At 48.5% G+C, this 23,457-nt stretch overlaps 1 protein-coding gene across 3 annotated transcripts in view; it reads right to left on the minus strand.

The window, feature by feature from the left end:
* TRIO (trio Rho guanine nucleotide exchange factor) overlaps positions 1-23,457 on the minus strand; it is a 4,034,553-nt gene that overhangs the window by 2,007,893 nt on the left and 2,003,203 nt on the right. For all 3 annotated transcript variants that reach the window (XM_078687660.1, XM_078687659.1, XM_078687661.1), the window contains exon 35: positions 3,496-3,788. In XM_078687660.1, the coding sequence (XP_078543786.1) occupies positions 3,496-3,788 (293 nt within the window). The remainder of the gene's footprint in view (positions 1-3,495; positions 3,789-23,457) is intronic.

Raw genomic sequence — 23,457 nt, forward strand, 5'->3', positions numbered from 1 at the left:
GATTATTGAGGCCCCTAACGTTCCAGGTGAGGCATGAGATGGATTTAGTGACATTATTTTGCGGGGTGATCATGTGAGGAGATGGGTCTGGTATATCCATGCACTGTAAAGTAGTGCCTGCATATCGTGGTGATATACTTCAGTAGGACAAGTCTTGTCACCTGACAACTAGGTGTATCTAACCTGGCACTCAATCTCCTGCACTTCTATCGTATTTGTACTTTTTGTGGCAATGTAGCAAAACAGATCATTCCCTCCTCCCACCCACAGCAACCCCCTAATCAGGTTGTGTTGCCCCCACCCTCCCTCCCCTTAACCCTATACAAACTACCCATACTGTGAAACATAAGGGAATCATCCCATGGTGGTACGTGGGGTCGCCGGCATACACCCCTGCATGCATGGCAGGGCGGCCAAGCCTTATATGCATCACCTAAACCCAAAGGACCACATCTACTTACAGTCAACATTTGATGTCCGGGAGGACTATCAATACATGATGGGCAGAGGCATTTCTCATAACATTTAAGAAAATTAGTAAAAGCATGTAACTACCATCTCTCAGGGCACCAGTGTGTCGAGCAAGTCACTTATCTGCAAGTCCAGCACGCATGTCCTATCTCCTCAATCATTGTTGCTCATATTATTTCCGGACTGGGTGTCACTGGTCACCTTATGTTGTTTTTGCTCCTTGGCCATTTGTTTTGCGTACCCAAGGGCGCTTTTGCGTCTGTGAAAAACGTGGGCTTACCATGGCCCTGTACTCTAAGCTTAGCCGGTTATATCAGTGCGTACTTGGTGCCAAGCTGTTGTAATATTTTCATTGCAGGCATGAATTCTCTACGGGCAGCTTGAACTTGCAGTGTGAAGTCTGGGTACATGGCTATGTTGTTTCCCTGATATTGTAGAGGTCCTTTCTCTCCGGCCAGCTTAAGTATCGTGTCCCGGTCTCTGTAATTTAGCACTCTCGCCAGAATCGGTCTCGCTGTAGCGGCCAGTTGTGGCCTGGGTCCCCTTTCGATAAGAACCATGCCAGAGCGGTCCGGCCCGAAGAGGGCAGTCATCATGGTTTCGATATATTTCTCCATCTTTGGAATGTTTGTTGTTTCCTCAATGCCTGTAATCCTTACGTTATTTCTCCTTGATCGTGCTTCCAAGTCCTCGTTCTTCCGTTGGATAATGTTCAGTACCCCGTCCATCGCTCGCATTTTCTTGCTCATGTCTGTCTGCCCATCCTCCGTCTCAGATACTCTTGTTTCAAGTGTGTCCAGGCGATCCACTTGCTTTTCCACCAGGTTAGTTATCCTGTCCATTCGTTCCACAAGTGTGTCCATTTTCAAGTCTATACCTTGTACGCTCGTTTTCAGCTCCTTAAACATCATCCGGATGTCTTCGTCTGGCGGTTGACTTGTGGTGGAGTCCTCAGCAGGTTCCTGATGTCCGGTGTCTCCATCCGACGACTTGTTGGATTTTTTATCAAAATGTATCCGGGGCTGTCTCGTGTCTGGTTTCCCCATTGCTACTGATGATGGTTGCGGTAATGTAGCCTGCGCTCCAGTCTGCTACGCTCTCCGCATACGGTACTATAGTCAGTAACCTTTCTGGGTATTAGTTTGCCTGGCCTTCTGCCGCCTACGGACTGTATCCTCCTTACAGTGTTGTCCACCCCTCGACTGCTGTATCCGGTTTGGAATCCCTGGTATTATGGATTAAATACCTGATCCACACCTCCTTGTTTTGCCTATATCGTTCCAGTGTATTTATTGTTTCAGCCACACTATCTCCACTCTGGCGGTGGCACCGTATCACATGCCTCCCAACGTGCGTAGATCTCAACTAGGCCTGGTCGTTTCCACTCCTGATTCGACTGGTGTTGTGGCTGTCTTGCAAGAAAATGGGGGATCCGCCTCCAGTCTCGTCTTTCTGATTCAACTTAGTATAGGGTGGCCCACCGATCCCGACCACCGCTCCTGGTAGTTATGGTCTTCGGGCACCCAGTCAGTGCCACCAGTATGTATTTCCAGCACTTTGGTGACAGTTCCACGTGGCGTCTACCTTACAGGTTTACGTTTGCGTCCACTATGAATGTTGGTTCTCTGCTTCTCACCTCAATGAGCGAAATAATGAACTCCGCCCCCTCCTTGTTGTTGTCCTGCAGTTGTCCTAAATTACAATGGTCTGCTATAAGAGGTGTTCCACCAAGCTCGTGCTTGCCAATCACATATGCCAGTATAGCTCGTGTGGAGTAGGCTCGCTATCTTGTTGGTTCTCTCCACAATTCTGCTCCTGTGGTCGTCTGTCGCTATCCCGAAAGCTAGAGCCCTCGACCGTTGTCTGGTCCTGGGGTCCCTTTGCCTGGGTTTACTTTGTGGGCTGGGAAGGGTTGCGCTGCGCTTGAATTCTGTGCCTGCCTCTCTGTTTGTCCTCGGCTGCACCTCGCAAAATGGCGGGTCCGTCTCCTTCCTCGTTCTATCACTGCTCATGGGGTCGGGCCACTTCTATGCTCCCAGCCTTGTATCCTTTCAATATTAAGCGGAGCAGCCCCCAGTTTGTGACCCCGGTATTGGCAGCTCGGCTACATATGCAAGTTGAGAGTTATTTATGCCGGTCTTCGGTGCCCTCCCTCTAACGGCATTTGTGTAGATTTCCCCCGGGTCCGTTCCTTTTCTCTGCCCGTAGTATGCACAGTATATTCCGCTGTCGTGCTGCAGCAACTGACCTTATGTGTGTAGATCCGGTCGGGGAACTCCGCCTTCGCCTGACGGTCTTCCGCCCTCCGCGCTTTGATCTGGCGCTCACTGTGGGTCCCGGCTTCACTGTGAGGCCTCATAGGTAGGCCTCTTGTTGGTGCGTACCTCAGAGCAGGCTGTTTCTCTAACTGTGCGATAGCACTTTTCCTTTGACGCGCAGTTTTAGAGTCCGGGCAGCTTCTCTGATTATTTTGCCGTGTGTGGTCCCCGGGTCTAAGCGATCTGTACTGATTTCTGGGGGATTATTAAGGCTCGGACGGCGGAACCGCTCTAGTGTGCGGCCATCTCGCAGCACAGCGAAGCCACGCCCCCGATGCTATGCGTTCTTGAGCCCTGGCCACTAGGTCATGTCTCTCTTGAAGAATCTTTAGAAATGATATTCGCAATCAAAACACAGCCCGATGTACTATTCCTTGAGCATATGCAAATCTTGTATTGCTTTCATTGTCTATTTTTAGTATATCATGTGCACATTTTGCATATTTCAATTGAGCTAATTTACAAAAACATAAAAATGTGTGGAGAAAAAAATAGGGCTTAATTAAACAAGTTCTGGCTCTTTAAAGAAGATAGTAACTGTGAGAAAAATTTAAACATTCTCCTATGTATGTTATGGCAGCTCTCCTAGACTACGTGGGGAAATAGGAGGCTAACTGATATTCTATGTCACATTAGAAGAGAATATAATATTTTATTATTCCACACAAACTAAAATGTTCTTTTTTGTTTCTATTGAAACACTAACCTCTTCTATTGTTTCATCCTGCGGTGTGGCAGCACTGTCATCTGAATCCTTCTGTGATCCAGCATCTGTGCTTTTACGGACCTCTCTGCTTTTCTTATGCTTGTGAGCCGACTTTTTTACTTGACCATCTGCCTTCCCACTGCTGAGACGTCGTACTGGGCTAGTGAGCCACTTTCTTAAGGTGTTACCCTGACGCTTGGGTCCTGGTGAGCTCTGGGAACCAATTGTGTGAGACTGAAAAGAGGTCACTGAAGCTGGCGGACTTGCATCATTGCTAAAGATGGATACGGAGTCTAAAGAAGAGAACAAAGAAATTAGTTTAGTAGTGGAATGTCAAGCTGAAAGAACACTGACATATACTCAGAAACCTAAAGGTAACTAACTAAATGAATACCTTGCTGCAAAAGTATTACTAATGATCCTTTTATCTTTATCAGACAACAGCAAAGCAAAATATCATTCTCCTGGATAATTGGTAGAGATACATTTATCTGTGAATTTCTGTAGCCAACAAGGGATAGACTATAGCATATGACTTACATGCAGATGCAACTTTATTGCAAACCCTGGAGCTACTAAACCAATATCAGCCACACATCCAAAAAGAACAAGTTACTTGCCTGCGGATATGCTCTTTCTGGTGGATGCTCTATCTGACCGCAGAGACCTCACCTTGCGAATATCCCCAGATGTCAGACTGGATTTGGAAACTGAAAAAGCAGAGCTGATGCGTTTGGGTAGATTGCCCTGTGCGGTTCCACCCTGATTTTGGATCACTCCGTAAGTGGTGACTGGAGCTGCATAAAAGCACTTCCCATGCAGACTGAATTCAGTGTCTTTCTGAAGCTTGTCTGAACTCTTTGAAGCAGAGCCCACCAGCATGTTGGAAGAACCATTTAACGGTTAATGAAGGTACATAACTTGTTCATCTGATAGATACTTCTAACCACATATTCCTAACCTTGTGAACTGAACCCAAAGCAGTACCTCCCAAGTGGGTCTGTGGAATGGCTCAGATCAGTAAGTCCTGCAGGACTGAAGAGGCAATATGTCCATTCCAGCAGACCTGACTTTTGAGGCAATAGGGATTCATGAATGCGTGCAATGATTCCCACCTAGCTGACTGACAGATATCCAAGATGGACACAGATTCATATTTAACATTAACTTTATTTGACTTCTGTCCAATAACACATTTTAAAAACAATTTATACATATCTCTAAAATAAACTTATCACACTATAGCTTAGTCAAAAGTATACAAGGTGCAATTCCTACTGGGACATTGACAAATCGCATATCAAAGAGAAGTGCAATTCCGTCCAAACTAGAGCAGATCACATCACATACAGCACATCACACCACACCTCGAGAAGCTTCACTGGCTCCCCATTTACAAGAACAGCCAATTCAAACTTCTCACACATGCATACAAGCCCGACACAACACAAGACCATCTGAATAGTTGCATACACTTTCAGCAACCCATCAGACATATACGCCCCAACTCACTCTCACTTGCACGCACGCCCCACAGCTGCAAAAGCAAAACTGGAGGTCTGTCATTCTCCTAAATCGCACCCAAGACAAAGGACGGCCTCCCTCAATATATCAGAGCCTCCTCCTCACTTCATGAGTTCCACAAGAAGTTAAGACCTGGCTCTTCGTATAAGCCTCTAGGAGACCACACACCTGCTCAAGTGCCTGAATACCCTCTTGGACGATTTGTGCGCTTTACAAATGAAATAACATAGTATCTGATATTTTAAAAATAAGGGTCCTGAAAACCTGATACGAGCAGCCTTATAAAAAGTACAATCCATAAGAATGACAAACATTTTACTAAAAAATACACACACACAAACCATTTTCATTCCATACTTCCTTATACCATTCTAATTTTGTGCGTACTGGATTGCACTCCAGTCTCATTTTCTATATTTCCCTACATAACTTGGGGACTGTCAACTGGGTCAGATAGGTAAAAACATCCTCCTGTACCAGGATATTTAATGAAAACCTTATTGAAGGTTTCTATGACAGATGGGCCGTACCCAGCCAATAGCATACTTTCATGGCTGATTCCATCAGTGCTTGGAAAGGGGAACTATGATTCTAATATACCCCAATGCAAGTGCATAGATTTGAGGTCCCTTATCCTCTGCAAGCATCCCATGCCTACTTTCATCCACTAACAAAGATTTCTTCCCAGCATAACCTAAACATTTTTGTTCGTTCTTTGTCAAGGGATATCTTATTCAAGAGCCTTAGCATGCGGGGAGGTAGCCATTATATACCATGATGCCTCTTTTAATGCCCTCCTTTAACAATGAACCACAGTTCCAGGGGGAGGCTAAGTAGACCCTTAAATACTGTACTCTCTACTGGTTCCCAAATGAATGCTGAATCAAGAGCCAGAACCTCCGATCCATAATGTACAAGAGGGGGAATTTTCCCTTCATATGCTTTCATAAGGGAGCAATTGACAGTCCCCATACATCTAACCGGACTTTACCAGACATCCTCTTTGAAGCAGGACCACTCTTCCAGATGAATCAGTAGGATTTTAGAAAATACCTTCTTAGAGATATCCAGGAGGCTAATCAATATGTAATGTGAGAGTAATTTACCATTCCCTTTTTTTAGTATTAAATGTTTTTATTGACAAAAATACAGTAGAGCTGAGAAAGGCTGCTGTCCAGTCTGTCGACCAACCAACGGACTGGCATGAAGGGGCGGTACAATACAATCGACATAGCAAGGGGAACCATTGTTACACACAGCCAGCCGCCTACAACCCAGTATGGGCCGGCCGCGTTATAAGCAATATGAAGACATTAGGCGTCCCCTCATATACGTTGTCAGTCCTGCCACTCTGAGGAGGTATAGGTCCTTCACCTTTACCAAGCACCCTGGGTCCACCCAACCTCCCCTTCGGAACAGGCCTGCTGCCATGTCGCCCTTCAGCCAGCCTAGGTCACGTTGCACCTCAGTCCGTTGAAATAAACAGAGAAAGGAAACCCCCCAACCAACCCCTTCCCCACCCGGAACCAAACGACCCCCCACCCGCCCCTTCAGCCCTCTCCCTCCCCCCCTTCCCCTCCCCCCCATGGTCCATGGTCCTCGTCTACCCTCCCTGTCGTCTTCACCCAACCTTTGGAGCCGAGACTACCTCCTTACCCTCCCCTCCGGTGTCCGTCAACCTCAATAATCGGAGATATTTAGGACATGTTACCTCAATAAACTCAGACGCCAGTAAAGACAAGAATGGCTGCCACAGTTCTGCATAGCGAGCCCCCTCTCCTGCTCTAGACAACGAAAGCTTTTCCATGCCCAGTACCATCCACAGGCGGTGAAGCCAGCCCTGGTAGGCAGGAATTTGCGCCAAACGCCAATGCGCCAGTATATTCTGCATTGCGGACCCGAACGCGATGGCAATCAGGCGACCTTTCCGAGACCTCAGTGGATAGATCAGTGCGCTAGGAAGCCCCAGGAGGACATAGGAGGGAAAGCGTGGGATTTCTGTGTCGAAGTTAGTGTCTATATCCGGTAAGATCTGACCCCAGTATTCCTGCAGGAACTTAGACTCCCACAGTACGTGAACTAATGTGCCAACCTGACCGCAGCCACGCCAACATAGGGGTACTTTGTTACTGTCCATCTCATACAAGCGTTCAGGGGTGTAGTACCAGTAGGTCGCTACCTTTGTGAGAGTGTCAGTAAGTCCCATGTGGTAGGCTGGGTGGCGCGCTCTGTAGCCTATCCCCTCCCACTCCTTGTATGTAAGGGACCTCCCCAGCTCCCGCTCCCATCGCGCCCTGCCTGAGTTATAGGTGTACATGTGTTTGTGCATGAGCATTTTATAGAGATCAGAGATCTGCTGTTTATCTGTGATGCGGGTGATCAACCAACGCTCGAAAGACGTCAAGCGTCTATTTGCCGAGGATCTCACATCGCCATTGAGCGCCCAATGCCTGACCTGCAGATATCGGAGTCTTTCGGATTCCGGCAGACCGAACTCCTGACGGAACTGCAGGAATGGGACGACACCGTCCGGGCCATAATGGGGGTGAGGGGCGATGGGAGGGTAGTGAGGTCCTGGCTGACCCCCACACGGTCCCAGATCTCCAGCGGTACTCGTGTAATAAAGGACGCATAGAGATTAGGGGGCCTGTGTTCCCGACGCATAAAGAGAATCTCCTGCAGGGTTCTCCCGGCGACGGCCTGGTCCTGCAACAACCAGTGTTTCCCAGACTCCCATCTAACCCACTCCACCAGGAAGCATAGTTGGGTCGCTTGAAAATACGTTGCCAGGTCCGGAATCCCTATTCCGCCTTGTTCTGGTGCCAACATTGCTATCCGCAACTTCATGCGTGGCTTCCTCCCATTCCATATAAACTGCGACAATTCAGACTGCATCAGTTTTATCCAGCCCCGTGGGGGGCAAGCTGGATCGTGCGGAAGAGGTATAATATTTGAGGGAGGACCATCATCTTGACAGCTGCCACCCTACCTAGCCGGGACAGCGGGTAATATTTCCACTGTCCCTGCTCGCGCCTAATTTTCTGTCTCAACTGGGAATAGTTTATATCCACTGAGGTCGTCAGGGAAGGAGCCAGCTGTATCCCAAGGTACGGCACCGCCTCTGAGACCCACTGGATGGGAAATGTTGCCTGCACCACAGGAGTGAGTGGTTGCCTCTAGCGACAAATAAAGGGCCACCGACTTGGTCATATTAACTTTGAAGCCCGAGACCCGTCCGAATTTCGCGAGGTCTTCGAAGCACGCGGGGAGGGAGTCTTTGGGGTTGGCAAGCGATATCAACACATCATCGGTATACAGGCTTATGGTATGGATGTCGCCCCCAAACTTGATTCCCTGCACCCTCGGGTCCAACCGCAGCAGTTGTGCAAGAGGCTCCATATAAAGGGCGAACAGTAGGGGGGACAACGGACAGCCCTGTCTGGTGCCCCGTTCCATCCCAAACCGGGGAGACGTGCATCCATTGACCCGGACCGTGGCTGAGGGGGATTTATAGCAATTCATCACCCAGGTCCGGAATTTCGGGCCCATACCGGCCTTCGCTAGCACCCTCTCTAGGTAGGGCCAGTGCACCCTATCAAATGCCTTCTCGGCATCGATGGCCAACATCATATATTCGCCCTCCGTACGAGCGGCTTTTTCGAGGAGGTGGAAGGCCCTTTTGGTATTATCAGAGGTCTGGCGTTCCGGAATGAATCCGGACTGATCCGCGTCAACCAGTCCCCCCATGTACGGACCCAAGCGTGAGGAGAGGATCCCGGTATAAAGCTTAAGGTCCATGTTTAGGAGAGAGATAGGTCTGTACGCTCCACACTCCGCGTGGTCCTTGCCCTGTTTGGGTATCACAGCGATAGACGCCTCTAGCAGGTCTCCCGGTATCGCCCCCCCCTCCACAAAGGAGGTGAAGAGTCGAGCAAGCAGCGGGGCCACTTGGGCATAGAACGTTTTGTAAAAGCTTGCCGGAAAGCCGTCAGGGCCAGGGGCGTTAGCTATCTTGAGGCGAGAGATGGCCGAGATAACCTCCTCCGGGCGAATGTCCCTCTCCAGGCATTCCATCTGGTCCTGCGACAGAGCCGGTAGGGGAATGGCAGCCAAGAAGTCCGCTTCTGCCGCTGGCACCGGCGGGTCAGCAGAGTATAACTCTGCATAAAATGCGCTGAAGGCACTGGCTATAGCATGATCTTCAGTCACCTGTATGCCATCCATCCCTCTTATCTCCTGCACCTCCCGTCTCCGTGTGACTTCACATAATTTATGCGCCAGTAGGCGCCCGCATCTGTCCCCACCTGTGTAATATGTGTGACGCAATCGCAAGGCCGCGAATTCTGCCCTATCTAAATCTAAGGCCGCGAGTTGCTGACACGTCGATTTTAATTGCCGCCATATTCTCGGGCCCCCATCCTCCTATGTATCTGTTCCAACTCCCTGGTCTGTTGCGTAAGTTCGTCTCGTTTGGCCCGACGTTCCACATTCTCCGCTGTCGAGATGGAAATGAACTCCCCCCTAAGGACAGCCTTCAAAGCGGCCCACTGTGTAGCCAACGTGGTTTCAGAATTGCTGTTATGGGAAAGGTAGTCCGCTATTGCGCGCTGCATCTTGGAGACCACCTCTTTCCTGTACAGCAATGACTCCCGAAGTCGCCAGACCCTACGTGAGCGCAGCGCTGCAGGCACAGAGAGGACAGCTGTAACTGGCGCGTGGTCGGAAAGAGAGTCTGTACCCATGTCAACGCTAGTAACGAGTGCGTGAGTGGATGTGGAGACAAGCAGGTAGTCTAAACGCACGTACGTTTTATGGGCAGCCAAAAAGTATGTGTAGTCCCTCTCCCCGGGGTGGAGCATGCACCATAGATCCACTAGGCCCAGGTCCCTCAAGCGGGCCAACCCCTCCAATGTGAGAGCCCCTACCTGTGTGGTGCGCTGACAGGATCTATCCAGCACGTTGTCAAAAACCAAATTCAGATCTCCACCTAGCAGGAGGTAACGGTCTGTCGTGTCAGTGATGTCAGTGAGAGCCCTATGCAGGAACTTTTCTTGACCTTCATTGGGTCCATATATTGTGCCAATCGTGTAAGTTATATCACCCACTTCAAACCTGTACACTAACAGTCGCCCCTTAATTTTAGCAGTCTTACCTAATACCTTGCCCCTGAACTTTTGTGCCACCAAAATTGCAACCCCTGCCTTTTTAGCAGGGCAGGAGGAGAAAAATTGAAGGGGAATCTACAGGATCGAAGCTGTTGACAATCTTTGGCTAGGAGATGTGTCTCTGGAGGAGACAAATGTCTGCTTGAGACTGCTCTAATTGGAACAGGATCACTTTGCGTTTGACTGGGTTATTCAATCCCCTCACGTTCAGTGTGAGGACAATCAAATCATCTGCCATCATCTTAAGTGGTGTAGCCATTTCCCTGCCATTGAAACAACCCCGTGGATTTCAGTCCAAGCATCCCTGGCCCTCTCCATCCCCGCAAGCTCCAAACCAGTAAACCAAATACAAACCCATCCAACAAGTGCACCATGGACCATATTTCCCCCCCCCACCCAAGCCCCACTCCCCCCCCACCCAAACTCCAAACTCTTGTAGTCCTTCATCCAGAGATGAAAAGGAAAAAGATAGCACGGGGGAGTCTGACGAGTCTATCCGGGCGCTCCCTCCCGCCAACGGCCGTGCATTCTGAACAGGTTATCAGGGCCACCAGGAAGCGCTAGGCCCCTCACCCCATAGGATCTGCACCACCATCCACGGCGACAGCCTCCACCGCCGCCCGTTGGCCCGCTGCAATCTCTGTCGCTGGGGGTTTCTTCACCCGCCTCCGTCTCTGTTGCTGGCGCCATTGGGGCCTGAGCTCGTCTGTCTCTGTCGTGGCTCTCTGGACCTCTTCTTCTTCCTCGGTTTGCTCAAGTCCTAGCAGACGGCAGGCCTCCGAGACCGACCAAAGCTGGTACTGTTTATTCTCCATCCTGAAGATGAGACGGAAGGGGTGTCCCCAACTGTAAGGAATGTTCTTCTGCTGTAAATGGGACGTGACCGGCTTAAAGAGACGATGCTTGTGTAACGTGAGAGCCGCCAGGTCCTGAAACAGCAACGGCGACGTTCCCTGAAATGCGAGCGGGTGCATCTGTCGCGCCTTCTGCAATATCTCTTCCTTAGTACGGTAGTCTTGGACACAAACCAGGATGTCCGGGGGGGTGGGGGGTGGGGGGGCTCCGCCGATGCCATGGGGGGGCCCCGCTAGATGCACCCTGTCAAGGTGGAGAACAGAGTCCAGTGGGCGCCCCAGCACATGATTAAAGAGTTCCCTGGCATAACAAAACGTGTCTCGGGTGGCCTTGGACATAGCAACATTTCGAATTTGTGTGTTGTGTCTCCTGGAGCGATTCTCCAGATCCTCCATGTGGAGTTGGAGGTCCACCTGTTGGTCATGAAGGCGGATGATTTCCTGCTGCAAGCTCAGTGTCTTTGTTATCACTTTTGGCCTCCAGATCCGCCACACGTTCCCCTGTCCCGTCCATCTCACGCCGGACCTCTTTGATTTCGCTAGCAAATTCTGCCTTAAAGGTTTGAATGTCGTCCCGTAGGGATGTAAAGAGGGACTCCAAAAACGCCTTCGTAATGAGCTCCGAGCCACTTTCTGCGTCTTGCTCCATCTTCCTCGAGCCCGGCGTCACAGTGTCCTTATTTTGGGCAGTCTGTGTTTTCGCAAAGAGTTCCTTCACAGTTTTGCCGCGGGAGCCTCTGATAGCGTACATCCCTTGTGGTTAGTATACGCGCTGCCCTGCGGCCCCGCACTCCTTTCCCCACGACAGCCAGGCGCGTACAGACTCAGTACCTTAGGCCAGGGCCAACCCCCTGCCGAACACGCAATGTCGCTCAGGTCCGTCGCGGCGTCGAAAGCTCCAACCCACGAAGTCTGGCGCAGTCTCTTCTCATCCGCTCGTGCCAGCACTCCGTTACAGACCTCCAGTGAGGGGCCCACTCCGCTCCCGGTGCTACCGGCTGCCCTCCATTCGGCCCCGACAGGGCCTCCGGTGCCTCGGTTCAATGCCGCAACGGGCACACGCCGCCCCCACCTCGTGGCATCCTCCTCACCTCGTCAAGGCCTCCAGTCCGTCGCTTCCAGTAGGCGTCCGGTCCTCCCATCACCAAAGCATGGACTGCGGACTCCGATCGCCAGCACGGGCGGCAGAGCGGCTGGTAAGGAGGGCTTTTGGGCGTCCCACAGGCACCCTCAAGATGGAGTCGCGGCCTTCGCTGGGCGGGCGGGTCACAGATCCCGAACGTCTCCGCCGACTCGATGCTCACAGCCCAGGACACACCTGCTCCCCGGCGGGCCTTCTCCACCCCATAGGATCATCCAGCAGACTCGCGGCCCTTGGCTCCAGGGGACCGCAGCACTTCGGTCAGCCACCACGCTGCCGACGCTGTCCCAATGTCCGTCTCCCCAGCTCACCAGACCTCTCGTTGCTGCCTGTCCGCCCGTTGCCACTCCGGACCCCCGAGGCTGCAGGACCCATCTTCGGCCTCTCCGGACGATTGGGACGTCCTCCCACCGCCTGTGGCTTCTTGCCGCGCTGCGCCGCACCATTGACTCCACAGGGGGGCGGAGTATCAGCGCCCGCTCTCAGGGCCCCGCTTTGCCGCCACCACCAGGCCAAAGCCTGCCGAGCTCCAGGCCTCGGAAGTTCGCCGCTCAGCATCTGCCCCCTCGCACAGCTCTGGGCCTCGTTCTCGACCCAGTGGGGGATGGGCACTCCGCAACCCCCGAGCCCTGCGCGGCCCGGGTCGCGTGGTGTCACTCACCTGGTGGGCTCCTCCGTCCCGCTCCGCTATTCCCTCGGTCCGGACAGCCCCCAGACCCGTTTCCGTGGGTCCAGGGACGCCAGAACCGGTGCTGTAGTACGGCCGTCGGCGGGAGCAGCAAGACTACACGTCTGCTCACGCTGCCATCTTGGCCACGCCCTCCATTCCTTTTTTTTAAATGAACGTCACACACAGTGCTAGGTATTACACATCTTTATTCTTCACAGTGTAACAATTAACTAAATGTACTGCATCATGAATTTTCAAAACCACATCCAATCACTTACGTCACTATTCTAAGGAGTCCATAAAGGACCAAAGGGGTCCCGCTATCTCTAACACCCACAGCACTACATCTTCCCCCTTGTTACATCACAAGTACACAAATAAATACATATATACATCATAACTGAGTTGTCGAGGTTCTCCAATCAATCTTACAGATTTTGTTGCGTAAGGTTCAGGATACATAGGAAAGGCATCCGCGCCAGGCACTGGTGACACAGACCCAGGCGCAGTCTTAGGGCTCTCCTGACTCCCAGATGGAAGGGTCTCCCTCTGAATGTCTGGAGTCAACGTTCATCAAAGCAGGTGTTTGAAATACGAGGAATCTTAGGATGGACTTTCCAGGACCATGAGCAGTCACACCCCTCAGTGAGTCAGCATCAAAAGAAGCATCAAACCTTTGTTTCAGTTTCTGCCTGACAATGCCTTGGTCGCCTCTTTTGAACACAGTACCAGAGGACAATGGCGTCCATCAACATGGGTCTACATTTTGCGTTAATGAGATGAATCTGTAGTGCAAAATTTATCAATGTCAAAAGATCTTTCTGGGGTCCACTGTGGCAATTTGGTTACCATGGCTCCCCCAAACATTAAGGTGTCAGAGCTTTCACGTGTGGTAGAATGAGGAGTTGACCTGTATGCACGATCAGTGGAGTAAAGGACTGATTTGATAACAAGTCTTTACAGTGCATCACAAGGAAAATTCTTCGTGAAGGTGCTCATAAATCGCTTAACGACACCATTCGCCTGGGGCCAGAGAGTTTGTGCTTTTCTGATGCTTGATATTTAGATGAGTGAGAAAATTTTTACATTTCCGACTATTAAAAGTCGGGTCATTGATTTCAAAATCGTAGGAACACCCCATGTCGCAAAAATAATTTCCAATCCCTCAATGACTCACGTTTCGGATCAAAGTATGCCATTTCATCGGCATTCTCAATCACATGTTTGATTTTCTTGAATCTTTGTTCATATTCACATGACCATCGAAATGGAGTATTTTGTTTTGTTAAGTCTCTCAATGGGGCACTTACAGCGTCAAAGTCACATATGTCACTTGACCAGTAACTGGCGAAACCAAGGAAGGATCGCAGTATAGTTACATCTTGTGGGGGAGAAGTGGATGACAAAGCTTGTACTTTATTTGGATATTGGAGTTGTTCCTCCATCAGAAAAAATGACAAAAGATCTTGAGTTTTGTTTTATGAAACTCACATTTTGCTGCATATAAAGTGAGACCTGAATCAGTAACTATGGACACACTTGTGTAAGAACTTTATCTTGTTCCTTTTGTGTGGCTCCTAAAACCAGTATGCCATCACTGTAATTGAAAGCATTTGTGACTACCTGTGCTATGCGACAAATGATATCCTGAAAGATTTCTGCAGTTGATGGCGCTCCGAAACCTAGTCTTTTATATCTAAACAAACCAACATGAGTCAAAAAGGTAGTTCTGCACCTGTAATTTTATTCTAGTTCGAGTTGGTGATGGCCTTTGCTTAAATCAAGGAGAGAAAGGACTTTGGCTCCATTCAGCTGTGTAATCATGTCAGCAATATGCAGACCTGGATGTCGTTCCCTTTGTTAGCCTGGTGCATATGAAACAAGTTACTTACCTGTACACTGTGGTACTCCGGTATTGATATCTTTTATAGATTCACCTGAATGAATCTTCCCCGTCATCATGGTGGAACACCCACAGTAATAGCAAAAATAATAGTAATGAATACATCACATGGTCCTCCATAGAAAGAAAATTCAATTGAGTACTCTTTCAACCTTATTTTACAACATCCAAAGTTCAGCCAATCAGAGCAACCATCTCCACAGAGCCACCACACCTCAGATTTCGAGTGTGAAAATAAAAAAATGGTACTCTGAGGTAAAATAGTGAGCCTAAAAGGAGAGGACGGGTCGCATGTGAATCTATAAAAGATATCAATACTGGAGAACCACAGTGTACAGGTAACTTTTTTTCCTTCAGCATTGTATCTTTTATAGATTCACATGCTTGAATTTGATTAAAGAGCAGCATATTGATAAAAAGAAGTTAATAATGAAGGCGGGAAGGCGAACAATCCCACCATGACAGCACCAGAGAAAAGAGGTATACAATCAGAATTCTCTTAATGCAAGTAATAATAACAATCAATAGATATACAGGAATAAACAAATAATTAAATAAAGAAATGAGGATGGCTAAAAGCCGCCTTCCTTAGGCAAAAAGATGATAAAGTGCCGCTTGACCCACGGCTATATTTGCCTTTCTCCAACCATCCAGGCAGTAATGCTTTGTGAACGTGTGCGTCCTCGCCTACGTTGATGCCCTGCATGTGTCAGGGAGAGAAGCCCCCGCTAACAAAGCTGAAGAAGTTGCAACCTTTCTTGTCAAATGGGCCTGCACTCTTTCAGGCAATGAAGTCTTTTCATGGCAAAACACAATAGTTGAAGTGAGACAGCAAGCAATGCTGCCCCTAGATAGGTCAAGTCCTTTCCTGGGTGCAGATTAAGAAATCAGCTGTTGAGAAGACTTACAAAACGGTCTTGTTCTTTGTAGATACAATTTTAAACAGCGTTTGATGTCCAGAGAATGGAGAGATTTTTCCGACACCGAGGACAGATTTGGAAAAAATTTAGGAAAAATTATAGGCTAATTGAGGTGATGAAGGCACTTTTGGCATGAAAGAAGAATTTGTACGAAGAATAACCCAGTCTGCCAGAAATTGAAGGTATGGTTCCTTTATAGTGAAGGCTTGAATTTCGCCGACACGTCTGGCTGACGTAATGGCCAAGAAAAATGCCACTTTCCAAGAGAGAAATGTTAAGTCACATTTGTGTATAGGCTCAAATAGGGAACGCATTAATAGTGAAAGAACTGCATTTAATTGCCACAGCACTAGAGGAAATTTAACCGGTGGGTAGGCCCCGAAGACGACTTTCACAAATTCCTTAATAAGGCTATGAGACAACAACAACAGCTGATCTAAACGTCGCCTGTATCTAGAAATCAGCAAGGTGGATTTTAATGGAAGAATGCGAGATTCAGGCCTTGGCTAGGTGCAAGAGATAAGGCAATACTTGCTCCAGAAAGGATGAAACTGGATGTAATTAATGAGAGATACACCGTACACAGAACCTTTTCCATTTTGCAGAACAACACTTCAGTGTGGAAGGAGCTCGGGAAATTTGTAAAATTGCTTTGCAAACATTAGTTATGTTCAAATTCCCAAATTCAGTGAAGTGAGGAGCCAAGCCGACAAGTGAAGAGAGTATTTGAGGATGGATCACTTGCTCCTTGTCCATGTAAAAGATCCTCTCTCGGAGGAAAGAGAATTGGAATTCCCCACTCATAGGCGAAATAGCTCTGAGAAGCAAAATCACTTTGACCACCCGGGAGCAATGAGAATGAGGCGACACGGCTCCAGTTTCATCTTTTGGAAAACTCGAGGAATAAGAGGAAATAGGGGAAAGGCGTAGGCAAATTTTACTATCCAGGAAAGCAGAAAAGCACCTCCCCAAGATCCCAGTTGGGGAGTTCTGCTTGCGTGAAAGGTGTACTTTTTGTTGAGGTACGTAGCGAACAGATCTAATGTTGGGGAGCCCCAAGACCAAAAGACTATCTGCAACATCTGGTCGTTGTGTGGAAAAGTGTAAATTTTATGTTAGCATAAGCGGTAGCCATTTTGACTGTTGCATCCATTTAATTATTGTTGTGTTCATTTTACTCTCGGCAGTTCGTCTTTTCACCCAGTCTGTGTCCTCTAACTTCAGCTGACCTCTCCGACATGGTCAATCTGGTGTATGTGCTGGGGGTTGCAGCTGCCGGTGCACCTGGTCTCAGAGGTTATCGATTGACAGCTTATTGCCGCCATAAACATTCCTTCATCCCCCTCCTCATCTCCTGACCATCTGGTCAGGCTTTGTTCTTGTTTGCCTAAAGCTATTTTCTTGCTTAAACCTGTTCCCTCCAGTTTTCCTTCTCATGAGATTGCATTCTAACAAACATTATATAAGGACGATGGTTTTTGCATTAGGTGTACTTCCTCCCACAACACTTGAGGGTGTTATTCGGACGCAGTCCTTCTCATGAGCATTTAATAAACTTGGTTTGTTTTACTTCACTCCAGTGCCGATCTCTCTTTTGTTAGTCTTCAGGCCCGTGGATGAGAGGGTGACCCTGCACCAGTGTGCCGTCCCTGGGGTACATTTTCACAGTTGTGCTCCCTTTCGTTGTACTTATTGGACATCCTGCTGAGAGAATTGGCCCACTGATTGTGGACCCCTGGCACATGCTCCACTCGTAGTGAGATTTGATTGAGGAGAAGCCATTCCCAAATCTGCTGCGCTTGACAAGAGAGAGCTTGAGATCTCGTGCCATGCTTTTTCTGGAGATAGAACATGGTGGTAGTAGTGTCCGTCCAGACCAAAACTGGAGATCCTCGAATTCAAGACAAGAAAGCTTTCAGGTCCAAGAACACCATGCTTAACTCTAAAAGGTTTATGTGACATTTCGACTCCTGTTTGGACCACATTCCGTACACCTGTAGCTCTTGGAGGTGAGCCCCCCAACCTTCCATGGACGCATCCAACGTTATCATGAACTGAGGAGCTGAGTGAATGAAAGAAAGACTCCGAGTAAGGTTTTCCTTGGTCTTCCACCTAGACATTGCAGTTTTCATCGTTGTCGAGATTTGGATCAGGTCGTTGAATGATCCCTCGGATTGAACCCATTGAGTGTCCCGTTGCTCCTGTAGTGGGCGCATACGAAGACAGCAAGTGGGAAGGCATTGAATGCATGAGGAAATCATCCCCACCATAGACTTGAACTTTCTGGCAGAAACTGACCTTTTTGATGACAGAAGGTGTGTCATCTCCTGGAGATGCGAGACCCTTTCGGGAGTAGGAAAAGCCTTGTTGAGATTTGCGTCTATGCAAGCTCCTAGGAAAGTCAGAGAGTTGAAAGGAATGAGAGAAGACTTTTCTAGATTGAGGCGAAGGCCCAGAGACTGGAAAAGATTCCGGCAAGTTTGAGTAGAGCTTCTGGCTGCCTGAAACGAAGGACCCTTTATTAACCAGTCGTCGAGGTAGGGGAATATCTGGTGACATGAACGTCTCAGAGCAGCAGCTATCGGAGCCATGCATTTGGTGAAGACCCAGGGGCCCGATTTCAAACTGAAGGAAAGCACTCTGAACTGGTAATGGCACCCTACCACTTCGAACCTGAGATCTCTTCAATGCTTGGGATGAATGGGGATGTGAAAATAAGCATAGAGAAGATAGATGATAATCTTTTTTCATAAGAAGCAGGATTTCTTGCAGGGAAAACATTTTGAACGATTGGTCCAAGACCTGCCTCCATTTCCCTGTTTTATTTTTGCTTAAGAAGAAATGGGAACAAAACCCCTGATTGCGCTGATGCAAGGGTACCTTTTCTATGGCGCGTTTGGAAAGAAGGGTTTTTATTTCCCTCACGAGATCTGGTAGATGACAAAGTGGTACCTTCGGAGGAAGGGTAACTGGAGGAAGCGGTACATACTCTAGGGTGTGATTGTGTTTGAAAATATCCAAACCCCATTTGTCTGTCGAGATGGACATTCATTTTAATAAGAAGATTGAGCAGCTTGGATCAAATTGTTGTGGCACTGCAGTGGCAGGGGTCTTGTGAAAATTAATTGCCTTTTGTTCAAATCCTGCGATCTCCCAGAGGATTGCTGCCTTCTACGACCAGTGGGCCATGAACAGGACGATGCAGAACTGGACCTGAAATGTTGATTATACGCTTAATAGGTCCATTGAGGCTAATGTTGAAACCGCTGTTGGAACTGTGGTCTAGGTGTATACTGCCCTCAAACTCTGCCCTTAAAGGACTGGAAACTGCATTGTTGCTTCGTTGCCAAGGATGTGGCAGTGTCTGTGTCTTTCTTTATAGATTAAAGGGCTTCATCTATATGACTGCCCAATAAACACTCGCCATCAAAAGGCATATCTAACACTTTGGCTTGAACCTCAGGACGGTAGCTAGTCGCCTTCAGCCACCCCTGACGTCTCAGCACAGCTGCTCCTGCCATTTGACTAAAGGAAGTAGGAGAGATATGCGTTGCAATCACTATAATCTCAGTGGAAGCCCTCTCTCCTTCAACTAAGATCTCCTTTGCTTCCTTTTTTTTTCTCTTCAGGAAGATGTTCTAGAAGTGAAGACAGGTCCGACCACATCTGTCGGTCGTACCTCCCCAGAATGGCCATAGCGTTTGAAGCGCTTATAGAAGTAGCCGCCAGGGCGGAAAACCTTTTTCCGATGTTGTCTAGCCAGTGACCTTCTTTATCCGAAGGTGCAGAACACGGAGATGCCGGGCTTTTAGCTCATCTTTGTGCAGCCTGCATAATTACAGAATCCGGTCTAAGATGACCAATAAGGCATGAAGGAGAATAATCAGGGGCTTTGTACTTCTTGTCCAGCTTTGGTACCACCCCTTGGATAGAAGCTGGTGTCCTCATCAGTTTAAGAGCGTCTTGCCATAAGTAATCCACTATGGGAATTGCCCTAATGGATCGCTGAGTGCCTGGCTTAAAGTCAAACAAGAAACACTCAGTTTGTTTAACTGGCATAGGATGATCAAAGCGCTTCGATGCACGTTCCAGTAGTTCATGAAAGCTCGTGATGTCAGCTGGGGAGAGTCTGTTGGAGGAGGGATAGAAAATGATGGTGTGGGAACTATGGGGGCCGATTCACAAAACTAATATGAGACAAAATCCTAAACTTACTACTTTTGGTATTCACAGAAGGCACTTACAATTTTTTGTATTCACAGAATGCACTTACGACTCCTAACTTTACGTCCGTACTCGGATCGGAATTTCGGCACCTGGACCGTACTCTCGGCACCCGGATCATACTCTCCAGCTAGGGCGTACTCTCCAGCTCAAGCCGTAATCTCTGGCTGGGGCCGGATAAAGTGTAATCAATGGACTGGATTGCAATTTTTACATAAAGGAACATTAGGAATGAGTGATAAATGGTATAGAATGTCATGATAAACAATTTAGGCAGAGAAAAGGGTACGGCCAGACACTACATCATAACCCAGAAAAATGTTCTCCTTTGCATCATGGTACATGCAGTGCACAATTTGCGCTCCCCTCAGTGTTGACTGTGCAGTCAGCACTGTTATCTTATGTATTTCTATTAAAAATAATGTTGATCCTTTACACTATTTAAAAACTTTCAATATGTTGCTGATGTCATTAGCCAGGTAGTGATCCTTTCACACAAACACTATCCATGCTGTCATCTAATCTCTGTAGCACAACTTTGCCACTAAAAGGATAACACAGGCATTATCCTTGCATTTTTCATTTCACAGAGGCAAACCCCATGCACTCATGCAATCACAGAGACACTATCCCTACACTTATGCAATCACCAATGCTCTACCCATGTACTCATGCAATCACTCAAGCACTATTGTTGAACTCATTCATTCACCTCTAATATTATTTCTGCACTCATTCATTCAGTGATACACTACCCATGTGTAAGAAAGTGGCTCTGTATATACTGCACCAAAGTAAGGTTCAGTGTGCAGAGAGTTCACAGTACCCAGAGGTATCGCAGAGCCTAAAGCTAGATATAACCGTACTCTCTAAAGTGGTAGCTTGGTCGAGCAGTAAGGCAGTATCTGAGGACAGTGTAAAGTATTTGTTGTACACACTCAGTCAGCAAACGGTCTCACACACTTAAGAACTGGACTCTAGGCCAATTGTTTTGTATATAAAATATATAGTTACTTTATTTTAGAACCACAGTAGGCATCATAAATACTTTCTCAGAATGAGATGCTGTTGTTGAAAACATTCAAATAGCAGTCAACTTTTAAATGCAATAGTTACAGTTGTTGCAATACGCAACACAAGTTTAAACACAAAATATCATTGAGCTCAATGGAGATTTTTAAGTAAATGCAATAATATCCCTTTACAAATGTTTTTCTTACTCAGGGCTGGATCCTGGATTCAGCCCTGGTGCATTTCCGGTAAACAGTTGAGAGAAATTGTTATGTTATACAGGCGATTTTTAAGGAATATTTGTAAGTTTGGAAAATTGACACTGAAGATTTTCTGGTAAAAACCAGGCAATATATTCCTATGGAGGAAAATTGGGTTAACAGTAAATCACGGTTATAATTACTTTTTAGGTACAGTGCTGGGCTGAAAGATACAGCACTGGGATCTCTGCTGATTGCAGGTGAGTGAATTCATTTTTGATGTTCAGAAGATTTTTAAGGAATATTTGTAAGTTTGAAAAATCAATACTCAGCAGAAATTCTGAGTGAAAACCAGCCAATGTTAGCCTATGGAGAAAATCAAGTTATTGGTCTTTGGGTATGTACTTGGCTGGCAAAGTTAAGGTTCTGGAGGTAGACTCAGGGGTCGCCCAGGATCAGGTAAGTACAGTTGTTACACCCTCATAGGCACAGGGGCAGCAGGGTGCAGAGTGAGTAGGCCCAATCTTATCCTATGGAGGATAGGGGGTCTTTGATTGGTGGCTGCTACCAGGTAGACCACGCAGCTGTGGGAGCTGAGCTCCTGGTCACTTACACAGGGCAAGTGGGGAAGTAGAGTAGGGTAGTTGCTGCACTTCCAGCGGCACTCGGGCGGCGGGGTGCAGGGTGCGTTTGGGCCTTCGGCGCCCAATGTTATTCCATGGGAGACTTGGAAGTTGAACAAAGGCTGCAGGCTCGGGGACGGAGATTCTTCAGGTGTGACCACCACTTCGAGAGGTAAGTTGGGATCTTGGAGGATAGGTAGACAACCAGGAGTTGGGCACAGGGGGCCGTGGGGTGCTGGGTACAGGGGTGTCTTTTGGCGTTGGGAACTCTTACCCTCAGCTGGTCGCGGTTGAAGGGAGTCCCTAGTTGTGAGGCTGCAAGCGTCGTCAGGATCGTCAAGGAGGGTCCTTGGGTGCTGGATTCTGGGTCACAGTCGCCGGGGGCACGTCCTCGTGGTCTTTGTCCACTCAGGCACAGGCCGGGCTCGGCGGGTGCAGAGTTTGCTGGATTTGCAGTTCCTGGCTGGCACCAGGGGTTGTTGCTGTTTGAGCAGAACCACTGCTCATGGGAGTCCCAGTCTTTAGATAAGCAAGGCAGGCAGGTCCTCCGGGGTTTTTGAGGTTGCTGCCCGCAGGAGACGTCGGAGTTTTAGCAGGAGCAGGTTCAAGGATCAACAGGCCGGTAGGGCTGGGGCCAAGTCCGTTGGTGTCCTCCTCTTGTTAGCAGCTCCACGGCAGGTCTTCTTTCTTCTTGTTCTTCTTTCTTGTTTTCAAATCGGGTCCTGAGGAAGGAAGGTTCAGGGTGCCCCTAAATACTAAATTTAGGGGAGTTACAGGTAGGGCAAGGGCAGGGACCAATGGGTCCCTGTCCTGGGGTGAGTACACCCCCTATCCTGCTACTCTCCTGTGGGAGGGGGGCAGGAGCCTAGCTCTGATGGCTCAAGATGGCGGTAGCCCGGAGCTGTGCTTCACCTCGCCTCTCCTACCTGAGAGGTGGAGTTGGCAGAGGCTGGCACATCCCCTTTCCTGCCTTTGTTTTTCCCGCCTGTCTTCCCGCTAGAGTGGGGGTCAGAACAAGTGGGAGCCAGTTGCTGAGTACAGCAAGTGGCCTGGAGAAGCTCACAAAGGTGGCATGCCTTTGAAGCTTCCCCTGCCCATCCTCAGGGAGGAGGCTTGGCACCTCGTCCCAGGATGTGCATTGTTTCAGGCCCCGGAGAGTGGCAGGCTCTCGACCCAGGGGTCCAGAAACATATCTGGTGGTAGCAGCCACGGTAGCCACGTAGTCAGGACACTGGGAGTTGGTTACGTTTCAGGGGGCATCTCTAAGATGCCCTCTGTCGTGCATTTGGCATTAAATCCTACACTGGCATCAGTGCGGGTTTGATGTGCTGAGAAGTTTGGTACCAAACTTCTCAGTCTTCAGTGTAGACATCATGGTGCTGTGGAGTTCGTAATGACAACCTCCCAGCATAATTATTTTTTTTTAAACCGTTTTTATTGTAGGACCAGGCTATGCATCATACGCTTATAAGCTACTTACAATACCAACCCTAGTGCGTATTTCTTGTTCCAATAAGTCGCTTACACGGCCTATAAGCCCACAACCCGGAAGTCGGGCGGCGTCAAGCGGCGGATCCCCACTCCCAGCAACTTCTGAACATTATTATTTCCCCATGGCAGGATATTTGACAACCTTCCAGCACCATATACTCTTAATGGCATCACTGCACTTACAGTGTCCAGAAATGGCCCTGGGTACTGAAGGGGCACAGGGCTCATGCACCTGT

This window comes from Lissotriton helveticus, chromosome 4_1 (assembly GCF_964261635.1).
Source record: "Lissotriton helveticus chromosome 4_1, aLisHel1.1, whole genome shotgun sequence".
In the NCBI taxonomy this organism is placed as follows: Eukaryota; Metazoa; Chordata; class Amphibia; order Caudata; family Salamandridae; genus Lissotriton; species Lissotriton helveticus.